The following is a 20863-nucleotide window of genomic DNA, read 5'->3' on the forward strand; positions in this document are numbered from 1 at the left end:
CCATAAATTAATTTAACATGAGGTAAACTCTCCATAAATGTTTCTGTACTGGCTGAATTAATTATCAACTTGGGACAAGAATGCTGGCTTCTTCTCTTCTTGTGTCATGCTCAGTTGATGACCTTGAATTTTAATTTTGTTAGTGATCTATGCCATAGGTGTTAGCCCTGAGGTTGACTCAGTATTACCTTGTGATTTTTTTTTAAACTCCTCACTAATCCTTGCAAAAAACTAATGGGAGAAACAGACTTCATGGCTTACCTTGTGCTCTGCTAAGACACTCAGTCAAATTTATTGTGCTAGGATGATTATGGTGTCACAAGGTGAAAGAACTTCTGCCAGCATTTTAAATTGTTTGCTATTCTGTCAGACTATGTGATGGGATATATTGTGTGTGAGTTGTGTTTCAGATACAGTGTGTAATTGTTAAACCAGTTGCTACTGTCACTGTTAATGTTGGAACCGAATGTAAGGACACTGTTGCTGAAGTGGCGATATTACTTGAGAGAATTTGTCATTTCCCTTTGTCCTACTACTTAGCCTTCAGTATATATGGAGTGGATTAAATTATTCCTATACAAGGTTGTGACAAGAATATCATGGGGTTCAAAACTCTGTGCTTTGGGCTGACTTTGATTCTCTTTGCTTATTATATTTATACACCGTTACCAGAAAACATTGAAGAACCTTGGAAAGTAGGGGTCATCGATGCTCTTATAAAAACTACTTCTCTTACGGTAATTTTTTCCCCGCCGGGGGACTGGGATACCTTGTTATGAGTACATATAAACTTTCTTTCAGTTAGTATTTTGAAAGAGACTTTAGTTTTCTTTTAGAACAAATTAGCAAAATAATATTAATTAATTTAATTATTAACAAACCAATTTAATCTCTAATACAAAGCAGAGGGAGATAAAATTGTTGCTGATAAGAGTCTATATCTAAAGATAAATCCATCATATGTTTTGATAAGAATAAAAGAAATGGTATCGTCTAAGTGGAAAATCTGGAGGGTTATTAAATCATTGGATTATATTTGATATTTCTGAGGGAACCTGAACCTCGTCTCATTCATTCTCTTAAAACTTACATGTCTATATTGATTATGTTTATATTTTGATGTATATTTTGTACCTTTACTATTTTAATATCTTTTTCTTTCTTAGTGGTTATCAAACTTTTTGGTCACAGAACTCTCTAAGTTATTAAGGACCCTAAAGAGCTTTTTTATATTTATAATATTTATCAATATTTACTGAATTAGAAACTGGCCTCATTAAAAATTCTCTTAATGATGATGGTGATAATAATAAGCTCATTAAAGGTTAACATAGATAATAATTTTATTAAAGTTGAATATATTTTTAACACAAGAAAAATTAGTTATGACAGTGACCTTGTCTTCTATTTTTGCAAATCTTTTTAATATCTCTTTATGAAATATAACTGGATTATTGTATATGCTCTTGCATTTAGTCTGTTGCAACATCACATGTCTTGTAGCCTCTGGGGGAATCAGAGAACCACAGGGATTCTAAGACCACACCTTGAAAACCATTTCTTTTGTCTACCCTTCATCCTCAGGTGCTGGATTTTGGATTTTTTTGTGACAGTGACAGAATTTGAACTCAAATCTACCTCATTAAAAATATTTTCTCCCCTGTCAAAACATGCTGCTGTTCCTGAGGCCTATGAATGATGGTGACAATAGGAAGTTTTAGGGGAAATGCTTCAACAGACAGTAAATGATTAGAGGGGAGTAGTGCATGGTGTATGGAAGAGGCCGCCTAGTGTGCTACACAGAAGAGATGAGAGATCTGTCACCCTAGGTAGCTTGAGATGTCTACTGCTCAAAATCCAAAGTATGCTGAGTCACCCCTGGCCCCATTTTTTCCCTCTTTATTGCTAATGCTTCACCTTTTCATTCACTGGATAATAGGTGAGCAAGTGCCAGCCCTATAGAGAAACCATAATGTTATCTTCTCGAATAGCTCATATATCCTTAAACTTCAGAATAAACCAAAGCTTATTTCCTCATCAGTGTTAGCACATTCTGAAAGTATGCAGCTATAGAATTCAACTGTTGCTTTATCAGATGCAAAATAGAATTAAGACATTACACATCTAAAATAGAACTGACTACAAGTAGCTTACATACAAACGTATGAATTAATTATACTAATAATTTATCAGCTTCTGCTTGTTAAAGGGATAACCATTTTGTCCCTGTCATTTCTGAATTATAGTAACTCCAGGGATTCCCGGAGAGAATTTTAATTTTTTTAAATATATGCCAGGAAGGCAAACCTCACAGTTCTTGATACAATGGTGTGGAATAAGTATAAGACTATACAGTTACATATTCAAATTAGAGACAGCCAAAAGTAGAAGAAAGAGCATGAACATTAAAGACAATCAGATTTTAAAGAGTCTACTTAATGCTTTTGTGGCTCAGTTTCCTCCTTTGCAAAATAAGAAATGTAAACAACATGTTGCAATTTTTCTAGAACAATAAAGGGATGTGTGTTTTAAACATTGCTTAGTGATGTCTAAATGGTGGCTGGTTATTGTTCAGTAAAGAGCTAGTCAGCATCTACTCATTGGAGCTGTGAGAGATGAAGAGCCAAAACTCTATAAAATTTAGATTTAAAGTGACATATTTACTAAATTGAAAAGCTCTTCACTATAATTATTTTCAACTAGCAGTGAAAATATTTAAGAATATTTTCAGGGGCGCCTGGGTGGCGCAGTCGGTTAAGCGTCCGACTTCAGCCAGGTCACGATCTCGCGGTCCGTGAGTTCGAGCCCCGCATCAGGCTCTGGGCTGATGGCTCAGAGCCTGGAGCCTGTTTCCGATTCTGTGTCTCCCTCTCTCTCTGCCCCTCCCCTGTTCATGCTTTGTCTCTCTCTGTCCCCCCAAAAAATAAATAAACGTTGAAAAAAAAAAGAATATTTTCAATATAAATTAATAGTGAAGAAAGCTAAAATGTGTTGACCATTTGCAATGTACCCTGACCAACTTTAATCTCCTGAAAAGTATTACCTGACTTTTACAACTGCACCTTGAAGAAGTCACTATTATTATCCTCATTTTAAAGACGAGGAAAATGAGGCACAGGGAATAAGTAAGCCAGCCAAAGACCTACAGTTGATAATTTGTGGAATTGGGAATCAAACCAGACAGTCTTGATTCAGACTCTTTTTTGTTTTCTCTTGCCAAATTTTACATTTAATTTTAACTTTGTGTATAGTAAAATTTGTTCTTTTGGTTATACGGTTTTATGAGGTTTAAGTTGTGTATAGATTCAAGTAACAACCATAACAATCAAGATGAAGGAATATAATCCTTTGAAGTCACCTTTGTGCTGCTCCTTCCAGTAAAGCTTCCCCATCCTAAACACCTGGTCATCACTGCTCCCTGTATGTCCTTGTACATTGCCATTTCCGTGGTGTCATATAAATGGATTCATACTACACATGGTCTTCTGAGTCTGGCTTAACACATTTTATCTAGTAAAATGCATTTGAGAGTAATCCATGTTGTTGAGAGTTTCAAAAGTTAAATCCTTTTTAAAGCTGTGTAGTATTCCATTATTTGAATGTGTCACAGTTTGTCCACAATGAATAGTTGAAGGATATTTGGGTTGTTTCCACTTTGGAGTGGATACAAATAAAGTTAGTGATAATTCATAGAGAGGCTTTTTGTGAACCAAAATTCCAATCTCTATTGGGTAAATACCTAGAACTGGATATACTGTGTGTTATTATACAGTGTGTGTTTAACTTTTATAAAACTACTGAATTTTTTTCCAAAAATCCTGTCTCATCTTCCATTCACATCAGCAGTATATGGTAGTTCTAGCAGTTCTACCTCTTGATCATCACTTAGTATTTTCTATTTTGCATTAAAAACCATTCTAATTAATGTAACCTCATTGATATCCATTTGCATGCCCTTAGTTCCTAAAGATGTGTATCTTCTCATGTACTTATTTGCTGTTTCATGTTTTTGGGAGGTGATGTGTATGTATGTTCAAACCTCTTCTTTGTTTCAAGAAAATTGGTTCTTTGTTTTGTTTTTGTCAAATGCTGAGCATTGTCCTATTCTGGACACAAGACATTTGGCAGGTATTTGATTTGCAAACATTTTTTCTTAGTCTGTTTCTTCCCTTTTAATTGTCTTAAGTTACACAACAAAAGCCTTGGATTTTGTTGAAGTCCAATTTATCTTTTTTTTTTTTTTAATTTAGTATTATCTTTTGGTATTGTGTCTAAGAACTTTTGCCTAACCTAACCTAAGATCACAAAGATTTTCTTCTATGTTGTCTTCTAAAAGGTTTGTTGTTGGGGCGCCTGGGTGGCGCAGTCGGTTAAGCGTCCGACTTCAGCCAGGTCACGATCTCGCGGTCTGTGAGTTCGAGCCCCGCGTCAGGCTCTGGGCTGATGGCTCAGAGCCTGGAGCCTGTTTCCAATTCTGTGTCTCCCTCTCTCTCTCTGCCCCTCCCCAATTCATGCTCTGTCTCTCTCTGTCCCAAAAATAAATAAAAACGTTGAAAGGAAAAAAAAAATTAAAAAAAAAAAATAAAAGGTTTGTTGTTTTACATTTTACATTTAAGTATTAGGCCCATTGTTAGTTAATTTCTGTATTAGGTGTGAGGAATATGGATATGGATATGTCTAGTTGTTCCAATTTGTTGAAACATCTTCCTTTCTTCGTTAAATTGTCTTACACAGTATGTCAAAAATAAATTGGACAAATTGGTTTATTTCTGGACTGATATTAATCTCCTCCCTGGATCTGTGAGTCCAGAATTTCCTGATACCGTATTAACTGTATTGACTATCATTGTTAGTAATCTTGAAACCAGGTTGTATGAGTCTTCCAACTTTGTTCTTCATTTTCAAAATCTCTTTGGCTGTTATAATTCATCTTTCTTTCCATGAAAATTTAAATTTATCATATTGGTGACCAAAAATTCTGATGAGATTTCAACTGGGATTAGGTTCACTCTATACATCAATTCAGAAGGAATTGACATTTTAATATTAAGTCTTCTGACAGTTAACTTAATTCTCAATTTAATTAGGACTTTGATTTCTTCCATCATTGTTCTATGCTTTTCAGCATATGAATACTCGATGTATTTTGTTTTATTTATAACTAAGTATTTTAAATTTTGGTACTGTTGCAACTGGTATTTTTAAATTTTGATTTCTATTCATTGCTAAATTTGAAATAAAATTGATTGTTTATATTGACTTTGTATCCTATGGTTTAGCTAAACCCGCTTATTCATTTTAAGAGTTTTTTTTATAGATCCCGTAATATTTTCTACTTAGATATTCATGTTTACTGAAAGCAGAGAGAGACTGTTTTTCCTTTCTTTCTGATATGTATAACCTTTTCTTCCTCTGCTTTATCGCATTGAATAGGACTTCCAGAATTAGGTTGGATGGAAAGCAAACATTCTTACTTTTTTCCAGCTTTTAGAAAAAAGTATTCAGTCTTTCACCATTTTTAAAAAATTTTTAAATGTTTATTTATTTCTGAGAGAGAGAAAAAGCAGAGTGTGAGTAGGGGAAGGGAGGGGCAGAGAGAAGGAGACCCAGAACTGGAAGCAGGCTCCAGGCTCTGAGCTGTCAGTACAGAGCCTGATGAGGGGCTTGAACTCACAAACTGTCATGACCTGAGCCAAAGTCGGACACTCAACCTACTGAGCCACCCAGGTGCCCCAGTCTTTCACCGTTAAATAAGATCTTGTTTTATTTTTTGTAGCTGCTTTTTATATTAAGAAAGTTCCTTTTTATGGTAAGTTTGCAGAGAATTTTTACCATGAAAAGATACTGAGTTTAGCCAAATTCTTTTTCTTCATCTGTTAAGATGATATATAGCTTTTCTCCTTTCTCAGTGTCATGGATAACATTGATTTTCAAATATTGTACTTATCTTGCTTCCTTGCGATAAAACTCAATGGATTGTGATACATTATCCTCTTTTTATACTGTTAGATTTGATTTAAAATTTTGTTGAGAATTTTTGCTTCTATATTGTTCTGTAGTTTTTCTTGTACTATATTTCTGATTTAGGTAACAAGATAATGGCAACCCAATGAAATGAGTTGGAAAGCATTCTTTTGTGTTTTATTTTCCAGTAGCTATTGTGTAAGATTGGTTTCTCCCCTGAATATTTAGTATAATTTGCCAATGAAACAAACTGGGCCTTAAGTTTTATTTTTGTAAACTTTTCAGTGCCAAATTCAATTTTTAAAATAGTTATAGACTATTGAAATTATCTATTTCTTTTTTATAAGTTGCGGAAGATTGTGTCCTTTCAGAAATTTGTAGATTTCTCAAGTTGTAAAGTTTATGAGCATAAAATCTTTTTTTAAAGTATTTTTTTATTATCTTTTTTATGTCTATAAGATCTGTAGTGATATCCCTTACTTCAATATTCATTTTGGTAATTTGGGTCTTCTCTATTTTTTTAGTTAGTCTACATATAAAATTGATTAATTTTATTCTCTGAAAAGAATTAGCTTTTGTGTCACTATTTTTGTATTTTTTGATTCGTTTTAATTTCATTGAACTCTGCTCCCCTTATATTTATTATTTCTATCTTTTGATTTCTTTAGTTTTCTTTTGATACATTTTTTTCTAGCTTATAAGAGAGGAGCTTTAACTCTTGATTTGAGACTTAATTTCTAGTATGATAATTTAATTTAATAAATTTTCCTCCAACCAGTTCTTTAGCTACATGCCACAAATTTGAGCATGTTTTATTTTTATTTTATTCAAATCAAAATATTTTTTAATTTCCCCAGAGAATTTATGACACCTGAGGTGTTTTTTTTACACTGAAAACCATAAAACATGGATGAGACAAATTGAAGACACAAATAAATAAAAAGATATGCCATGTTAATGGATCAGAAAATTAGCATTGTTAAAGTCTCCATACCACACAAGGCAATATACAGATTCAATGCAATCCTGATCAAAATTCCAATGAAATTGTTCACAGAGACAGAAGAAACAATTCTAAAGTTCATTGAACCACAAAAGGTCCTGAATAGTCAAAGCAATCTTGGGAAGGAAGAATGGAGCTGGAGGCATCATAGTACTCAATTTCAAACTGTATTACAAAGTTATAGCAATAAAAACAATATGGCATTGGCATAAAAAGACACATAAACCAAAGGAACAGAATAGAAAGTCCAGAAATAAACTAAAGCATGTATAGTCTATTAATTTTTGATAAAGGCACCAAGAATACACAATGGAAAAAGGGTAATATCTTCAATAAATAGTGTTGAGAAAACTGGATATTCATATGCAAAAAAAAAAAAATAAACTGGACTCTAGTTTTATACCATACACAAAAATCCATTTAAAATGATGAAAGACTTCAGATTTTAATCTGAAACCATAAAAAATCCTGGAAGAAAACTTAAGGCAAAAGCTCCTTGACATTGGCACTGGCAATGACATTTTGAGATGACACCAAAAGTGCAAGTAACAAAAAGCAAAAATAGACAAGTGGCATTACATCAAACTAAAAAGTCTCTGCACAGCAAAAGAAACAAGATGAAAATGCGATCTGCAGAATGGGAAAAAATATTTGCAGACTACACTTCTGATAAGAGCTAACATCTAAAATATGTAAGGAACTCATGCAACTCAATAGCATTTTTTTTTATTTTAAAAATAGGAAAATAGCCAGAATAAACATCCCCCCCCCCCAGAGAAGACATATAAATGGCCAACAGGTATATGAAAAGGTGCTTGAGATCACTAATCATTGGAGAAATGAAAATCAAAATCACAGAGACATCACCTCATACCTTTTCAGATGGCTGTTATGAAAAAGATAAAAACAAGTGTTGGCAAAGATGTAGAAAAAAGGGACTCTTGTGCTCTGTTGGTGGCAATGTACATTGGTAGAACCACAATGGAAAACAATACAGAGGTTCCTCAAGAAACTAAAAATAAAACTATCATATGATCCAGAAATCCCTCCTCCAGATCCTTCTTCCAAAGAAAATGAGAGATATGTGCTCTTTCAAATTGATTCCAGCATTACTCACAATAACCAGAATATGGAAACAACTTAAATGTCCATCAGTGGATGAGTGAATAAAAAAAAGTACATATATACAATGGAATATTACTGAGCCTTAAAAAAGAAGGAGATCTTGCCATTTGCGACAACAAAAATGAACCCAGAGGGTATTATGCTAAATAAAATAAGCCAGACACAGAAAAATAAAAAAACTACATGACCTCACTTATACATGGAATCTAACAAAGTCTAATACATAAAAGTAGAGAGTAGAATGGTAGTTGCCAGGGGTGGGTAGTAGGAGTGAAGAGATGTTAGTTAGGTAGAATGAATAATCTAGAGATCTAATATTTCATAACATGGCCATAGTTAATAACACTGTATTGGATACTGGAAATTTGCTAAGAGAGTAGATTTCAAGGGCTCTCACCACATAGACAAAAAAGATAACTGTAAGGAGATATGTTAATTATCTTGACTATAGCAATCATTTCACTATGTATATGCATATCAAATCAAGTATGTAGTACACCTTAAATATGTACAATTTTTATTAAAACTATTTTTTTTACTTTGTAATATCTGGCAATTTTTCTATCTTCTGTTTTTGAATCCTAGCTTAATTCTATTTTAGTCAGAGAACATAGTTTCTGTGAACTCAAGTTCTTCCAGTTTATTTGTTTTATGGCTTAGAATGTGGTGTATTTTAGTGAAAATTCCATATGCATTTAAAAAGGTTCTATATTCTGCCATTTTTGTTCATTCTATAAATGTCAGTTATTCAGGCATTTTATATCTTTAATGATTTTCTGTATTTTTTCCCCTCAATTACCAAGTGAGAAGTGTTGACATTTATAATTATGTGGATTATCTATTTCTCTTCACAATTCATTCAGTTTTGTTTCATGTATTTTTGAGTTCTGTTTATAAATGTTTATTCATTTTGCACTATTGCCTTGGTAAATTGATTTTTATAATGATGGAATGCATCTCTTTAACCCTACTAACTTTTCATAGCTTACATAGATTTAATAGTTTACCACTTTTCATAGCGCATAAAATTTCAATCACATAGGTCTCTTTACCCTGACACTTGTATATATAGGTGTCATGTGTATTGTATTTATATGCATTAACCCCCATATATGTTAACACATTTTGTTTTCAACAGTAGTAAATATTTTAAATAATTTCAGAAGGAATATTAATTTGTTAATTTCATTCACCCTTTCTTCCTTGATTTCTGAATTCCGATATTCCCTCTCGCCAGTGTTTCTGGCCAGAAAGACAATTTTTAGTTAGGGTTTTAGTCATCCATTATATTTTACAGTTCTACATAACTGGGTCCACCTTCAGGGTGAAGCTTTGAGAGAAAAAATAAGGAAAAATAATGTATTATTCCTTAATACTCTTTGGATAACAGAAGACCCTTTTCACATTTTTTTCTGGGCAGAGAATCTTTGCTCAGTGTTTTACATGTCTGCCTTCACCATGGTGGAAAAGCTGCTGTCTGCAGATGGAACTGGCCTTGGAGCCTGACGAGAGAAAAAGGGAGAAAAAGAAAGGAAAAGAAAATGAGACCCACCTCCCTCCCCCCATTCACACTCTGCTGTATAAGATATGTATTTCCCAGTCCAATACCTGGAAATCAAGGATTTCTCTGGGGATATTTGCTTTCATCTCTTGGGTTGTTAAAGGGCTTGGTGTGACTTCAGGTCAAAGCCAGAGGGCAAGAGAGAAAAAAAAAGGTGAAACTCTCTTATGAATATTTCTTCCAGTTTTGACTTCCTCAAATTCTTTTTTTTTTTTTTTGTTTTGTTTACCTTTCAGAGTGCTCAGGTAGATTCTTTTCTGTCTAGAGTTTTTAGTTGTAATAAGGAGGAGAGATAGGCTTTAGTGAGCTTTATCTTGGCCAAAGAAAGCCATCAAAACCTTTCATTTTAACTACTTCATTACAAATAAAACTCAATAACTCATAAATGTATTCACCATGAATATATTCTTTAAGACTCCAAGAAAAATAAGTTGAGAAGAAAATATTGAAATTCATAAATACATGTTTTGAAACAAATATATTTGTTAAATATATTCAGGAAGAATATAGTATAAAACTACTTTGTGGTAAATTTGGAAAATATTTCCATCCCATGAATACACTCTTTGACAAACAATCTTTAAGAGTTGATCATTCAATGGTTTGACTTGGGACAAATTGATCCAGATCTTATGGATATTGGAAAAACAAATAATTTATGGTACTTAAATCCATGGTTTCCTTGCAAAAAAATAGATAAGTAATGTAAGGAGGAAGAGAAGAAAATTCACATCTCTTTTCATTTCTTGCCATAACTTGAGCCTCATCACTCATTTTATCCCTGACTGATCTGGCTTTTATCAGATGATAACTAACTGTAATTGAAGGAAATGACAAATGGAGGTAAAGTAAGTAACGGGTTTGGAGCGACTATTGAGAGCAGGATGAAAATCAACAGATGGGTTATTAAAAAGTCAAATGACTCACTCGTCTCCTTAATTCCCCAAACATAACAAATAAGATAAATTTTTCCTAAAAAATGTGTCTTCTCATTGCATCTCCATTTCCTCTGTTGCTTTCCTAGACTAGTGTCTCCTTTTCATCAGGATCATCTGAAAAAACTTTCTAGAGAAGGGATATGTAATGTTTATTTGCAGGCATTCTAAGGACTATTTTGGCAAAGCATTGACTTTTTCCCTTTCAATGTTTCAACCTCCAAGCATTTGTTCAAATTCATCTCCTTATACAATGAAACAATTTTACCTCTTATGACTGCCTTATGATGAGATTGGGGTCAAGAGGTGATAAGAGATGGGGATGTCTGCTGTGGATGTTACTTAGCTAAAAAAATAGTTATTTTCTATTTTGACATCAAAGTTTGAATGTGTCTTCTTCAAAATGTCTGCCTCAAAGAGATACATAAAATGTTCTGTTTCTAGAAAAAAGCATCCAAGCAAGGAAAATAATATTGATGAAGAAAAATAGGTAAATACAAGCATCACATAACAAAAAAAATAAATAATTCCAGATAGAAGAAAATATGCATTAGAAAGCAATAACATTATGTCTAAGAAAATTGCAAATGCCACTTTAAGGAGATCCCTGAACATGTGGAGAAGATTTTAAATTTGAAAGGCCAGCAAAGTTGGAGAAATCTCTTGAAGATTTTGGAATAAATGAGTGACAAGAGAGTTGGGTCTCAGTGAAAGTGCGATGAGCCTAGTATGAAGATCCCAAGGTCTTGCTGAGGTGTTGCCTGAAGTTATTTTCTGACTTTGGCATATCATTTCACCAGTTAGGTCTTGGTGTATTTTCAGCTAAGATTAAGAAATTGTTGAAAATGAGGGCGCCTGGGTGGCTCAGTTTGTTAAGCATCTGACTTAGGCTCAGGTCATGATCTTGTGGTTGGTGAATTCGAGCCCTGATTGGGCTCTGTGCTGACAGCTCAGAGTCTGGAGCCTGCTTTGGATTCTGTGTCTGCCTCTCTCTCATCTCTCATTGTTCTCATTCTTTTTGTCTCTCTGCTTAAGATCCAGTTTTCAAGGATAGTGCACTAAATCTACCTTAAGTTTACTTTCTCACCTCTTAACTAGTGAGTGGTTATCCTTGATCAACTGGCTCATCAAAGGTTTCAAATAATGGGAGTTGGTAGCTCCCTAAAGTGACTAGAACACTGTTACCAAAATAAGGGATGTTTATGTCTACTCAGATTCTAAAGGCAAAAGATGTCTATAACATGGAATTTGAAATTTGGTATTATCTCTCTGACCTAGCCTATTTCCAATCCCTAAAGATAAGTATATATTATGGATTAGATATGGCTGTCTACTTGATAAATGTTTGACATATAAATGTATATAAATATTATAAATAATGTTATACAAATATATAAGTACTATATAGAGACATATATATTATATAAATATGTTTCTAATATGTAATAAGATACATACTTCTAATATATAATGTATATGTATTCTAATATATAAGATATAACATATATTTCTAATATATAATAAGATATAAATATTTCTATATATGTGTATCTATATATGTTTTAATTGAGAGCTTAATGGTATTTTAAAGCTACTTAAAGTGTCAATGTCAAAATGGCGGCTTTAAGGCCATATCATGTCAACAACTTATTATTCCTCATACAACTGTCATTTTTAAAATTCAAATTCTTCCTATTATACAATCTTTTCCTATTGTTCTAGTACTTAATAACTTCTTTCCTTCCATTTTTATGGGTTATTATAAAAAAACATAATTTAGTACTTTTATGTAGAGGAGTACCTGCCTTGTGTAACAGTGGCCTAGAAAAAATGGATTTACATTTTGCTTTGCTAATTACTGGTTATCTCATTTTGGTCAGTAAATTGGACTTACCAGGTGTCAGTATTCCCAATGTTAAAGCAGATGAGTTAGATGATCTTTAACACCTAGTAAAATTATAGCCACCTCATATAGGTATTGTAAATGCTCTGTAATAATTCTTTTGTCCCCACAGTATTTCAGGATTCATTATATGTGAACTATTCTTTGAAATGTTACAAAGATGTTATAAAACTTACCAAAAATACTAAAGATAGTTTTATTTAAAGTAGCGTTTTTTCTTCAAGCATTTTTTAAAATAAACAAAATAACCTATTTGTAGTTGAAATAACTGAAATAGCTTTATTAGTAATGTGATAACCAGATGCTTCTAAAATTTTAAATAAAATTGACTGACCAATGAAATAACATGAAAATATTGAGATTATATACATAAAGAAGTATAAAATCTGGAGTACCTGATGGCTCAGTCAGTTAAGTGTCTGACTTCAGCTCAGGTCATGATCTCACGGTTCATGGGTTTGAGCTCCACACTGATAGTGTGGAGCCTGCTTCGGATTCTCTCTCTTTCTGCCCCTTCCCTACTTACGCTTTCTTTCTCTCAAAATAAACTTTTAAAAAAGAAATAGTTTTTTTAAGAAGTATAAACTCTATTATTTCTCAGATAATTTTTCAGATAAAAGCTTAGAATTAAAAAATAAGTAGCCACAGTACAATGATGACATTTAATGAGATTACTCTTATTCCAAAATACAACATACTTAAGATTTATCTAGAAGCGACAATAGTATATGTGTCAGGATGTGCAATAAGAACTCTATGGTGTTGTATTATTCCTTCTTCCATTTTGGTTGCATCTTTCTATGCATTTGGTATTACTTAAAATTGAAATATTCAATGTTTGAAATTTTTTTAACAGGCTACGTTATTGGAAAATATGGGTCTTATTGGATATGCGGAATTATTTTCCGTGTTACTGAAATTGGACCAAATAGTACTAATTTCAGATGAAAACGTTACAGTGATGGATACAAAGTTTACTGACGTTCCAGTGTGTTTGTACTTGCCAAAGAAGAAGTCAGAAAGCCAGAGACGGGCTGTAATTTTTATTCATGGTGGTGCCTTTGTTATGGGAAGTTGCAGTAAGTGTATCTTATATAAACAAATGTATGTGTGTGTGTGTGTGTGTGTGTGTGTGTGTGTGTGTTGCATATTATGTAGATATATATTCAAATATATTTGTATATATAACTGGCAGAACTTTATTTCTATGTTATTTGTGTTTGTGACTATGTGTATGTATCTTAGAGACTTTACCAATCATAGTTTAGACATATTTTTCACAAACTTCTTAGAAAATAAGTATATTAGATTTTATTTTTTCGAAAAACTTTATCAAATAAAGTTACATTGGCGTTGTAAAATTGGAAATTCAATTATTAACCTTAAAACCTAACTTTGAAATTACCAAATGACCTGACTTCAGGTTCAGAAAGATAGAAGTGAAAAAGATATTGTAAATGTTGAGTCAGAACTGATATTATTTACAACTTCCAAGTAGCAAATACATGTTCATATTGTAGACTGTGATACAACAATACTTGTTTTGGGACTTAGAATCCAATGCATAATTCTGAACTTAAAATAAAACATAAAATAGAACTGTGTAATCAGCTGTTCCCATAAATGCTATCCCCATCTAGTGTTGGAGATGATTTTAAGAAATGCCAGTGGAGTAGCTAAAATGCTTATACATTCCACATTCACACAGACACAAACTCAAACATGCTCTAACATACACACACTGAGTTATACATATTAACATATATACAGAGTTGCTTGTAGAATGTCAGTGTTATGGAGTCACCACACAGCATAAAACACAAAGAATGTTTTACAAGACGCTCAGAAGATAGAAGAAGCTAATGGTAAGGCTCCTTTCCTTGAAGAACCCACAGCCTGGGTCATTAAACCCAGATTGACTCCATGATCTGTTAATGTTTCAAGACTACTACATATGCTACTGTAATCAGGTGGATGGTCAACTTTTATTTTGTTAGGTAAGCACATTCTTAGGTACTATTGTCACAGTCTTAGAAATAAAGAAATAGAGAATGATAAAGTAACTTGTTCAAAGTCCTACTATTAGTAAGTGGTAGAACCAGTAGTCAAAACTAAGCTTGTCAGCAGGACCCACAGCATTCACCCTCACACTACTAGTGAGCAGCCCCATCATGTGGCTTTAAGATGCTGTGTCCTATATGTCCTTACTTCCTCTCCTTCATGCCAATGACTATTGTAAACCTTCAGCACTCTTTCCAGCCCTCAGCTGATCCCTCCTGAGCTATCAGGGATGTATGTCCATAATCCACCACTGCTCCCCTCCTCCCACATAAGGACTTTCAAATGTCCTTAAAAATTATTAGCACCTTATTAATCCTCAGCTTCACTTCTTTCTAACTGTGTCCTAGGAAAAGGCATTTTTATCTTCGGGCACAGTTGAATCTCTCTACTTTGCTCTCTACTTTCTTCCTATTATTTGGTTTATCAGTACTTCTATTTCATTTTTCTACCTACAAGCATGTCATCCCAGTTGACTCCTAAGTGTTACTACCTCTTCTCCTTTGTTCCCAAATCCTTCTCTGGGAAGGATTCTCTGGGAATCCTTCTCTGTATGTAGTCCTTTTTTATTTCTCAGACTCATTTCTATACACTGTGGAGTTTGTTTTCCCCTTTTGAATACTTCTTTAAGCTGTGTAATTTGAGAATGGCCATTCCCTTCTGTTTCACTGAAATGGCCATTTCACCCTCTACTCCTTTGGTTGTGTGAAACAAATTTCTTTGAACTTCCTTTTGCCTCTCGCCTTTCCCTTCATCTGTATCTCCCTCTCCAAAACAATACAAATAGAAACAAACACAAAAACAGGTTCTCCATTTTTATACTTTATAAGTGTTCATGTTTCCCAGTATTCCTTTCTGTAGCTTTTGAATCTGCAATGCTCTTTTATTTAGTTCTTTAAACTTTTCAAACTTACCCACTCCCACCCACTGGCTGATTTCCCAAGGAATTTTATCACCGGTTATTTTCCTTCGTGGTTTTAGTTTATGCCGCCACTTTTCTCCAAATTCTTACATCACTTGTACTTAACATTTATTTCTCTGAGGTCTTTATGCATTCTCATGACTCTGTCTTTAAGTATATTTTCTTCTGCAATGACATTCTCAATTTGGTGGTAGTCATCAAATCTTATATCTTTGAATCCTTCTACATCACAACAGAAAAAGTGAAAATAGAGGGATTCCGCCAGTTAATCATATTTCAGTCACTATCCACAAATATAGATGGTTTTCTATTGTTCTTTATTGACAGGGTACACTTTTATATTCTTCTTTTTTTTTCTTTCATTTCAGGGCAGACGGCTTATGACTTACTGAATAGATGGACAGCAAATAAACTTGGTGCTGTTGTTGTGGGAATAGAGTAAGGCAATCATTTTTTTTTTTTAATTTGGGACTATCTCAGAATTTTAAGGCATTGTCAGAGTGAGAGATCTTAGTTGCTCATGATTTTTTTCTGAATTTCCAAAAATATACTGGAAAGACTAGCAAATGTCAAGTACTTTCTAGCTTCTCACTTACCAAGAAACTCTAACATGTTTTGGGCTTGAAGTCTCTAGGTGTATATCTGCACTATGTAATTTATAGGAGAGATGGGAAAAGAAAATTCTTCATACTGAGGGTGAAGTAGAGTATGCCTGAATTTACAAATGACTTTCCAACCATTGAGCCAAATAACTTACTATACTTAAATACTTATATTTCAAAGCTTTTAATTTTTTGCATTTAAAATTAAAGTTTATTTTTTCTCAAATATTATAAGGATTTTATTTTGAATCAAGTTTCTAAGTAGTGCTCATGATATAAAACATGGAATGTCATCTTGAAGAATTTTAACCTAAATAAATTTCTTATATTAGAGACTTTCAAATCATTTACTCTCTGATTTGATGCTTTTAAAATCTCTTGTGTCCTCCCAGCAGTGGTTCTGAAAAAATTTGAATTACCAATTACATTGAGAATCTGATGAACACTACAGAGCATCTCCCCTACTAATTGTTGTTTTGCTGAAAAGTGTACATGCAATTTTACGAGGATAAAGACACAATCCTTGTCTCTCTCATCTTCCCATAGAGCCAACATTTTAAAACCTTTATACCAGAATTTACTTTTTATTTTAAAAATAGAAGTTGGTAGTAAATCTGGGTTCAATTAGTGAGATTAAAATGTCAGAGTGGGGCCAATTTGGTTTATTGGACCTGTTGGTTAAACTGAGTTGCTTAGATACATGCAACTGAAGTTTAATTATATATGCTTTGTTACTTTCTCTTTTTTTCTTAAGCTATAGGCTAGCTCCTCAATATCAATTTCCTGTTCCCCTTGAAGATGTCATTTCTGTGGTCAGATTCTTTCTACAGGATAACATTCTTGCAAAATATGGAGTGGATCCTTCCCGAATCTGTATTTCAGGTGATAGTTCTGGGGGTACATTGGCAGCAAAAGTTACTCAACTGGTATGTTTTATGTGTTATATATGTTGATAGTACACATACGTTATAATTCTAACACAAAAGAATCATTTTATTTGTTAGGATATTTTTATTGGCCTTGTGTGTGTTTTTTAAAATTTAAATCCAAGTTATTTAACATATAGCATAATAATGATTTCAGGAATAGAATTTAGTGATTCATCACTTACAGATAACACCCAATGCTCATCCCAACAAGTTCCCCCCTTAATTCCCATCACTTCTTTAACCCATCCCCCCCACCCAACACCCCACCAGCAACCCTCAGTTTGTTCTCTGGATTTAAGAGTCTCTTATGTTTGCCTCCCTCTCTGTTTTTATATTAACTTGCTTCCCTTCCCCTATGTTCATCTGTTTTATTTCTTAAATTCCACGTATGAGTGAAATCATATGGAATTTGTCTTTCTCTGACTAACTTATTTCACTTAGCATAACATACTCTAATTCCATCCACGTTATTGCAAATGGTAAGATTTCATTCTTTTTGATTGCTGAGAAATATTTCATTGTATGTATATACCACATCTGCTTTTTCCATTCATTAGTTGGTGGATGTTGGGCTTTTTCCATAATTTGGCTGTTTATAGCGTTGCTATAAACATTGGGGTACTTGTGCCCCTTCGAATCAGCATTCTGGTATCTTTTGGGTAAATACCTAGTAGTACAATTGCTGGGTCCTAGTGTAGTTCTATTTTTAATTTTTTGAGGAACCTCCATGCCATTTTCCAAAGTTGGTTTGTGTTTTACACTGTGAAATGGCAAATATATAAAACCAACCTAATGTCCTTTTGCATAATTTTTTCTGTAGACAGATGTGGCTTTAGAGGCATTAAGGGGAGACTACATATATTGCTAAATAAGGATTTGATTCAGCCATCAAGTTTCAGAAAAATAGGACAATGTCTAGGAACTACTATTGAATATCACAAGGGATTTTTTGTTCTACTTAGCTAAATTGTAAAATCTTCCAAGCATTTGGCATTATTGTAATCCATGTTTTAAATCCAGTAGAATGTCATCAGATAGCATTTGGGGCATGTGCCATGCTTGTATGGAAGAATCACTACTGTGATGAAGAAGAACGATGGCCTAGGCTAAACTCTTGCTTTGTATAGTTAAGTAATAACCATCCAAACAATTGATATATTTGAAAATTGAATTCAGCCCCACACATAGTTCCTACTCCCAAAACCACTTATGGAACAAAATTAGCATAAGAGGAGGGACATATACATTTACAATCAGCAGAATCTATTTACTTATTTTGTGGGATCACTTTTACTAGCTTGAGAACGTATCTGTTGAATCTCTCTGCTTCATTTTTGTTTATATGGTCACCGTTTCTTCCACTCAGTTTATGAGATGATCCATTTTTTTTTCTAGAAAATTATCTGTCTGAGGATGCTAGGGAGGGACCAAGGGCATAGGAGAGATTCTGTTAGGGAAATTGGTCTTAGCTTCTTTATGAACTTGTGGCACTGACTATACAATGAGTATACATTTTAGAGTTGGCTGGATATCATTTCCTCTTGTGAGGTACTACTGAGATTACAGTTAATTGCCTCATTTGGTATGTCACCTACTTTGGTGAGGGGATTGGCTTTCAAAATCACTCTCCAGATACCTAGACTTACATGTGCTATGGCAGCAGGAATAGCCATTTGCCCAGATGTCATAGTTGTAGAAGCTGGTCTGTGGCTCAGGTAATTTTTCTTGAGAGATTAACTCTCCTGTAGTGTTTAGGACTAAGACAGAAGGAACGGGGAATATATGGTGGCTTTTCTCACCCCATCACTGAGAACTTAGGATACCTCATACCTCTGGTAAGAAAGAGAAACTCCAGATACAATGCTCCATGTCTTTGCCTGCCCTTCAAATTTTCATAAATTCCTCTGCTTATTTACCATCACAATACATTATGTTCTCCAGAAGGCAACTTGTATATTAGGAATATTTCCTTTAACTTGGTCCAACTCCTTCTGAATTTAGTTAGTATGTGTGTTTGAGCATTCATATTTTATTGTTATAGTCTATCTTCTCAGGTTACTTTAGATCAAAAAGTGATTTTTAAACATAGCTCGTAATCTTCTCTAAGAATCTCATTATTATAATTTTATTTCATGGTCATATATGAATAAACATGTGTAAGTGTTTGATGTATATGTGTATCATAACTGCTGAAAGCGGGCTGATGCATTTTAATGCCCTTAAAATAAAGTCTAAATATTATAAAAAGAAATAACCATTAGGTCCTGTATTGGTTTTGTAACTATTTACATCATAACTGCTCATATTATTGGAGTAAAACCTCCCAATCGTATAGTTTGGAGTCTTTTCACATTTTATTATCAATTTTTTTCAGGTACAAAATGATCCAGAATTCAAAAATAAAATTAAGGCACAAGCTTTAATTTACCCTGGCTTGCAGGGGGTGGATGTTTTAATGCCCTCTCACCGACAAAATGAGCATGGTCCGATTCTGTCAAGGGATATGGCAATTAAAATGGGATGCCTGTACTTGACCAAGGATAAAGCACTGCCCCAAGCAGTGAGAGAAAATCAACATATGCCCCATGGATCAAGACATCTGTTCAAGTTGGTTAACTGGAGTACTCTTCTTCCTGAAAAATATAGAAGGAATCACATATATACTGAACCAATTATTGGGAAGCTTAACTCTTCGTATCCAGTATTTTTGGATAGCAGGTTATCACCCTTGTTAGCCACTGATTCCCAATTAGAAAAATTGCCACTAACTTATATCATCACCTGTGAACATGATATCCTAAGAGATGATGGACTTATATACGTCTCACGACTTCGAAATGCTGCAGTTAACGTTTCTCATGACCACATAGAGGATGGGATCCATGGAGCACTTTTTTTCATGACAACACCATTTTACTTACGTGTAGGCATTAGAATAAGTGATAAATATATTAATTGGCTTGAAGAAAATCTATAAATAGTACATGTAGCTAGCGAATTATTTATTTAGTAATATAATCCAAAGGTTATATTTGAAAGTTTGTGACTTTAAGGAACAGAACAATGATATTCTTTTTGAATAAATGTAAGTTTGAAAGCAAAGATTACTGTGTACCTTTGAACAAGTTACTTAATTTCCCTAAACTTGGATCTTAATAAATGTAGAGATTCACTGTATTAATCCCATTAAATACAATTTATTTTGCTTGATAAGTTTTAAATATGCACCAATAATAGTAATTTTTTTTTTAAAAAAGTGTGATTACAAACAAAACAAGCAGGACAGTATCCAGGTAATGATAGGAATGGTAGTGGTAAGTGAGGAGAAAATTTAAAGAAGAAAAATCACAATGGCATTTGTGTGTATAAGGAAAACTACATTATATTGAAAACCTGTTTTTTTCAATTAATGGTCCATACATTAATTGTATTCACCAAATGTAAATTCCATTAGGTTTTTTATTTTTTTCACTTCACCTAATACAAACAAAATCTGCTTTCAAATATATTGCTCAGTTTCTTATAGAAGGAAAGGATTAACATGTAGACTATAAATTCTTTCAAAAGCCTAAATATTTGGCTCTCACTATGCTTTTTTTTTTTAAATTAAGTTTATTTATTTATTTTGAGAGAGAGCACAAGTCGGGGAGGAGCAGAGAGAAGGAGAGACAGAATCCCAAGCAGGCTTCATGCCATCAGTGCTGAGCCCATTGCAGGACTCGAACTCATGAACTGTCATGAACTGTGAGATCATGACCTGAGCTGAGATCAAGAGTCAGATGCTTAAGCAACTGTGCCACTGAGGCACCCCCTCACCCCCACCCAACACTCAAACTTTTAAAAATATTGATTGCTATATTA

General features: G+C 33.5%; 1 protein-coding gene across 1 annotated transcript; it reads left to right on the forward strand.

Moving 5' to 3' along the window:
• Positions 1–599: 599 nt before the first annotated feature.
• On the forward strand, positions 600–19979 carry LOC115522762 (arylacetamide deacetylase-like 2). Its single transcript, XM_030328358.1, has 5 exons — positions 600–737; positions 13348–13570; positions 15840–15909; positions 16828–16999; positions 19377–19979. Exons 1-5 carry the CDS (start codon positions 600–602, stop codon positions 19977–19979), a joined length of 1206 nt encoding a protein of 401 aa, XP_030184218.1.
• The last annotated feature ends 884 nt before the right edge of the window (positions 19980–20863 follow it).

Source organism: Lynx canadensis, chromosome C2, assembly GCF_007474595.2.
Source record: "Lynx canadensis isolate LIC74 chromosome C2, mLynCan4.pri.v2, whole genome shotgun sequence".
In the NCBI taxonomy this organism is placed as follows: Eukaryota; Metazoa; Chordata; class Mammalia; order Carnivora; family Felidae; genus Lynx; species Lynx canadensis.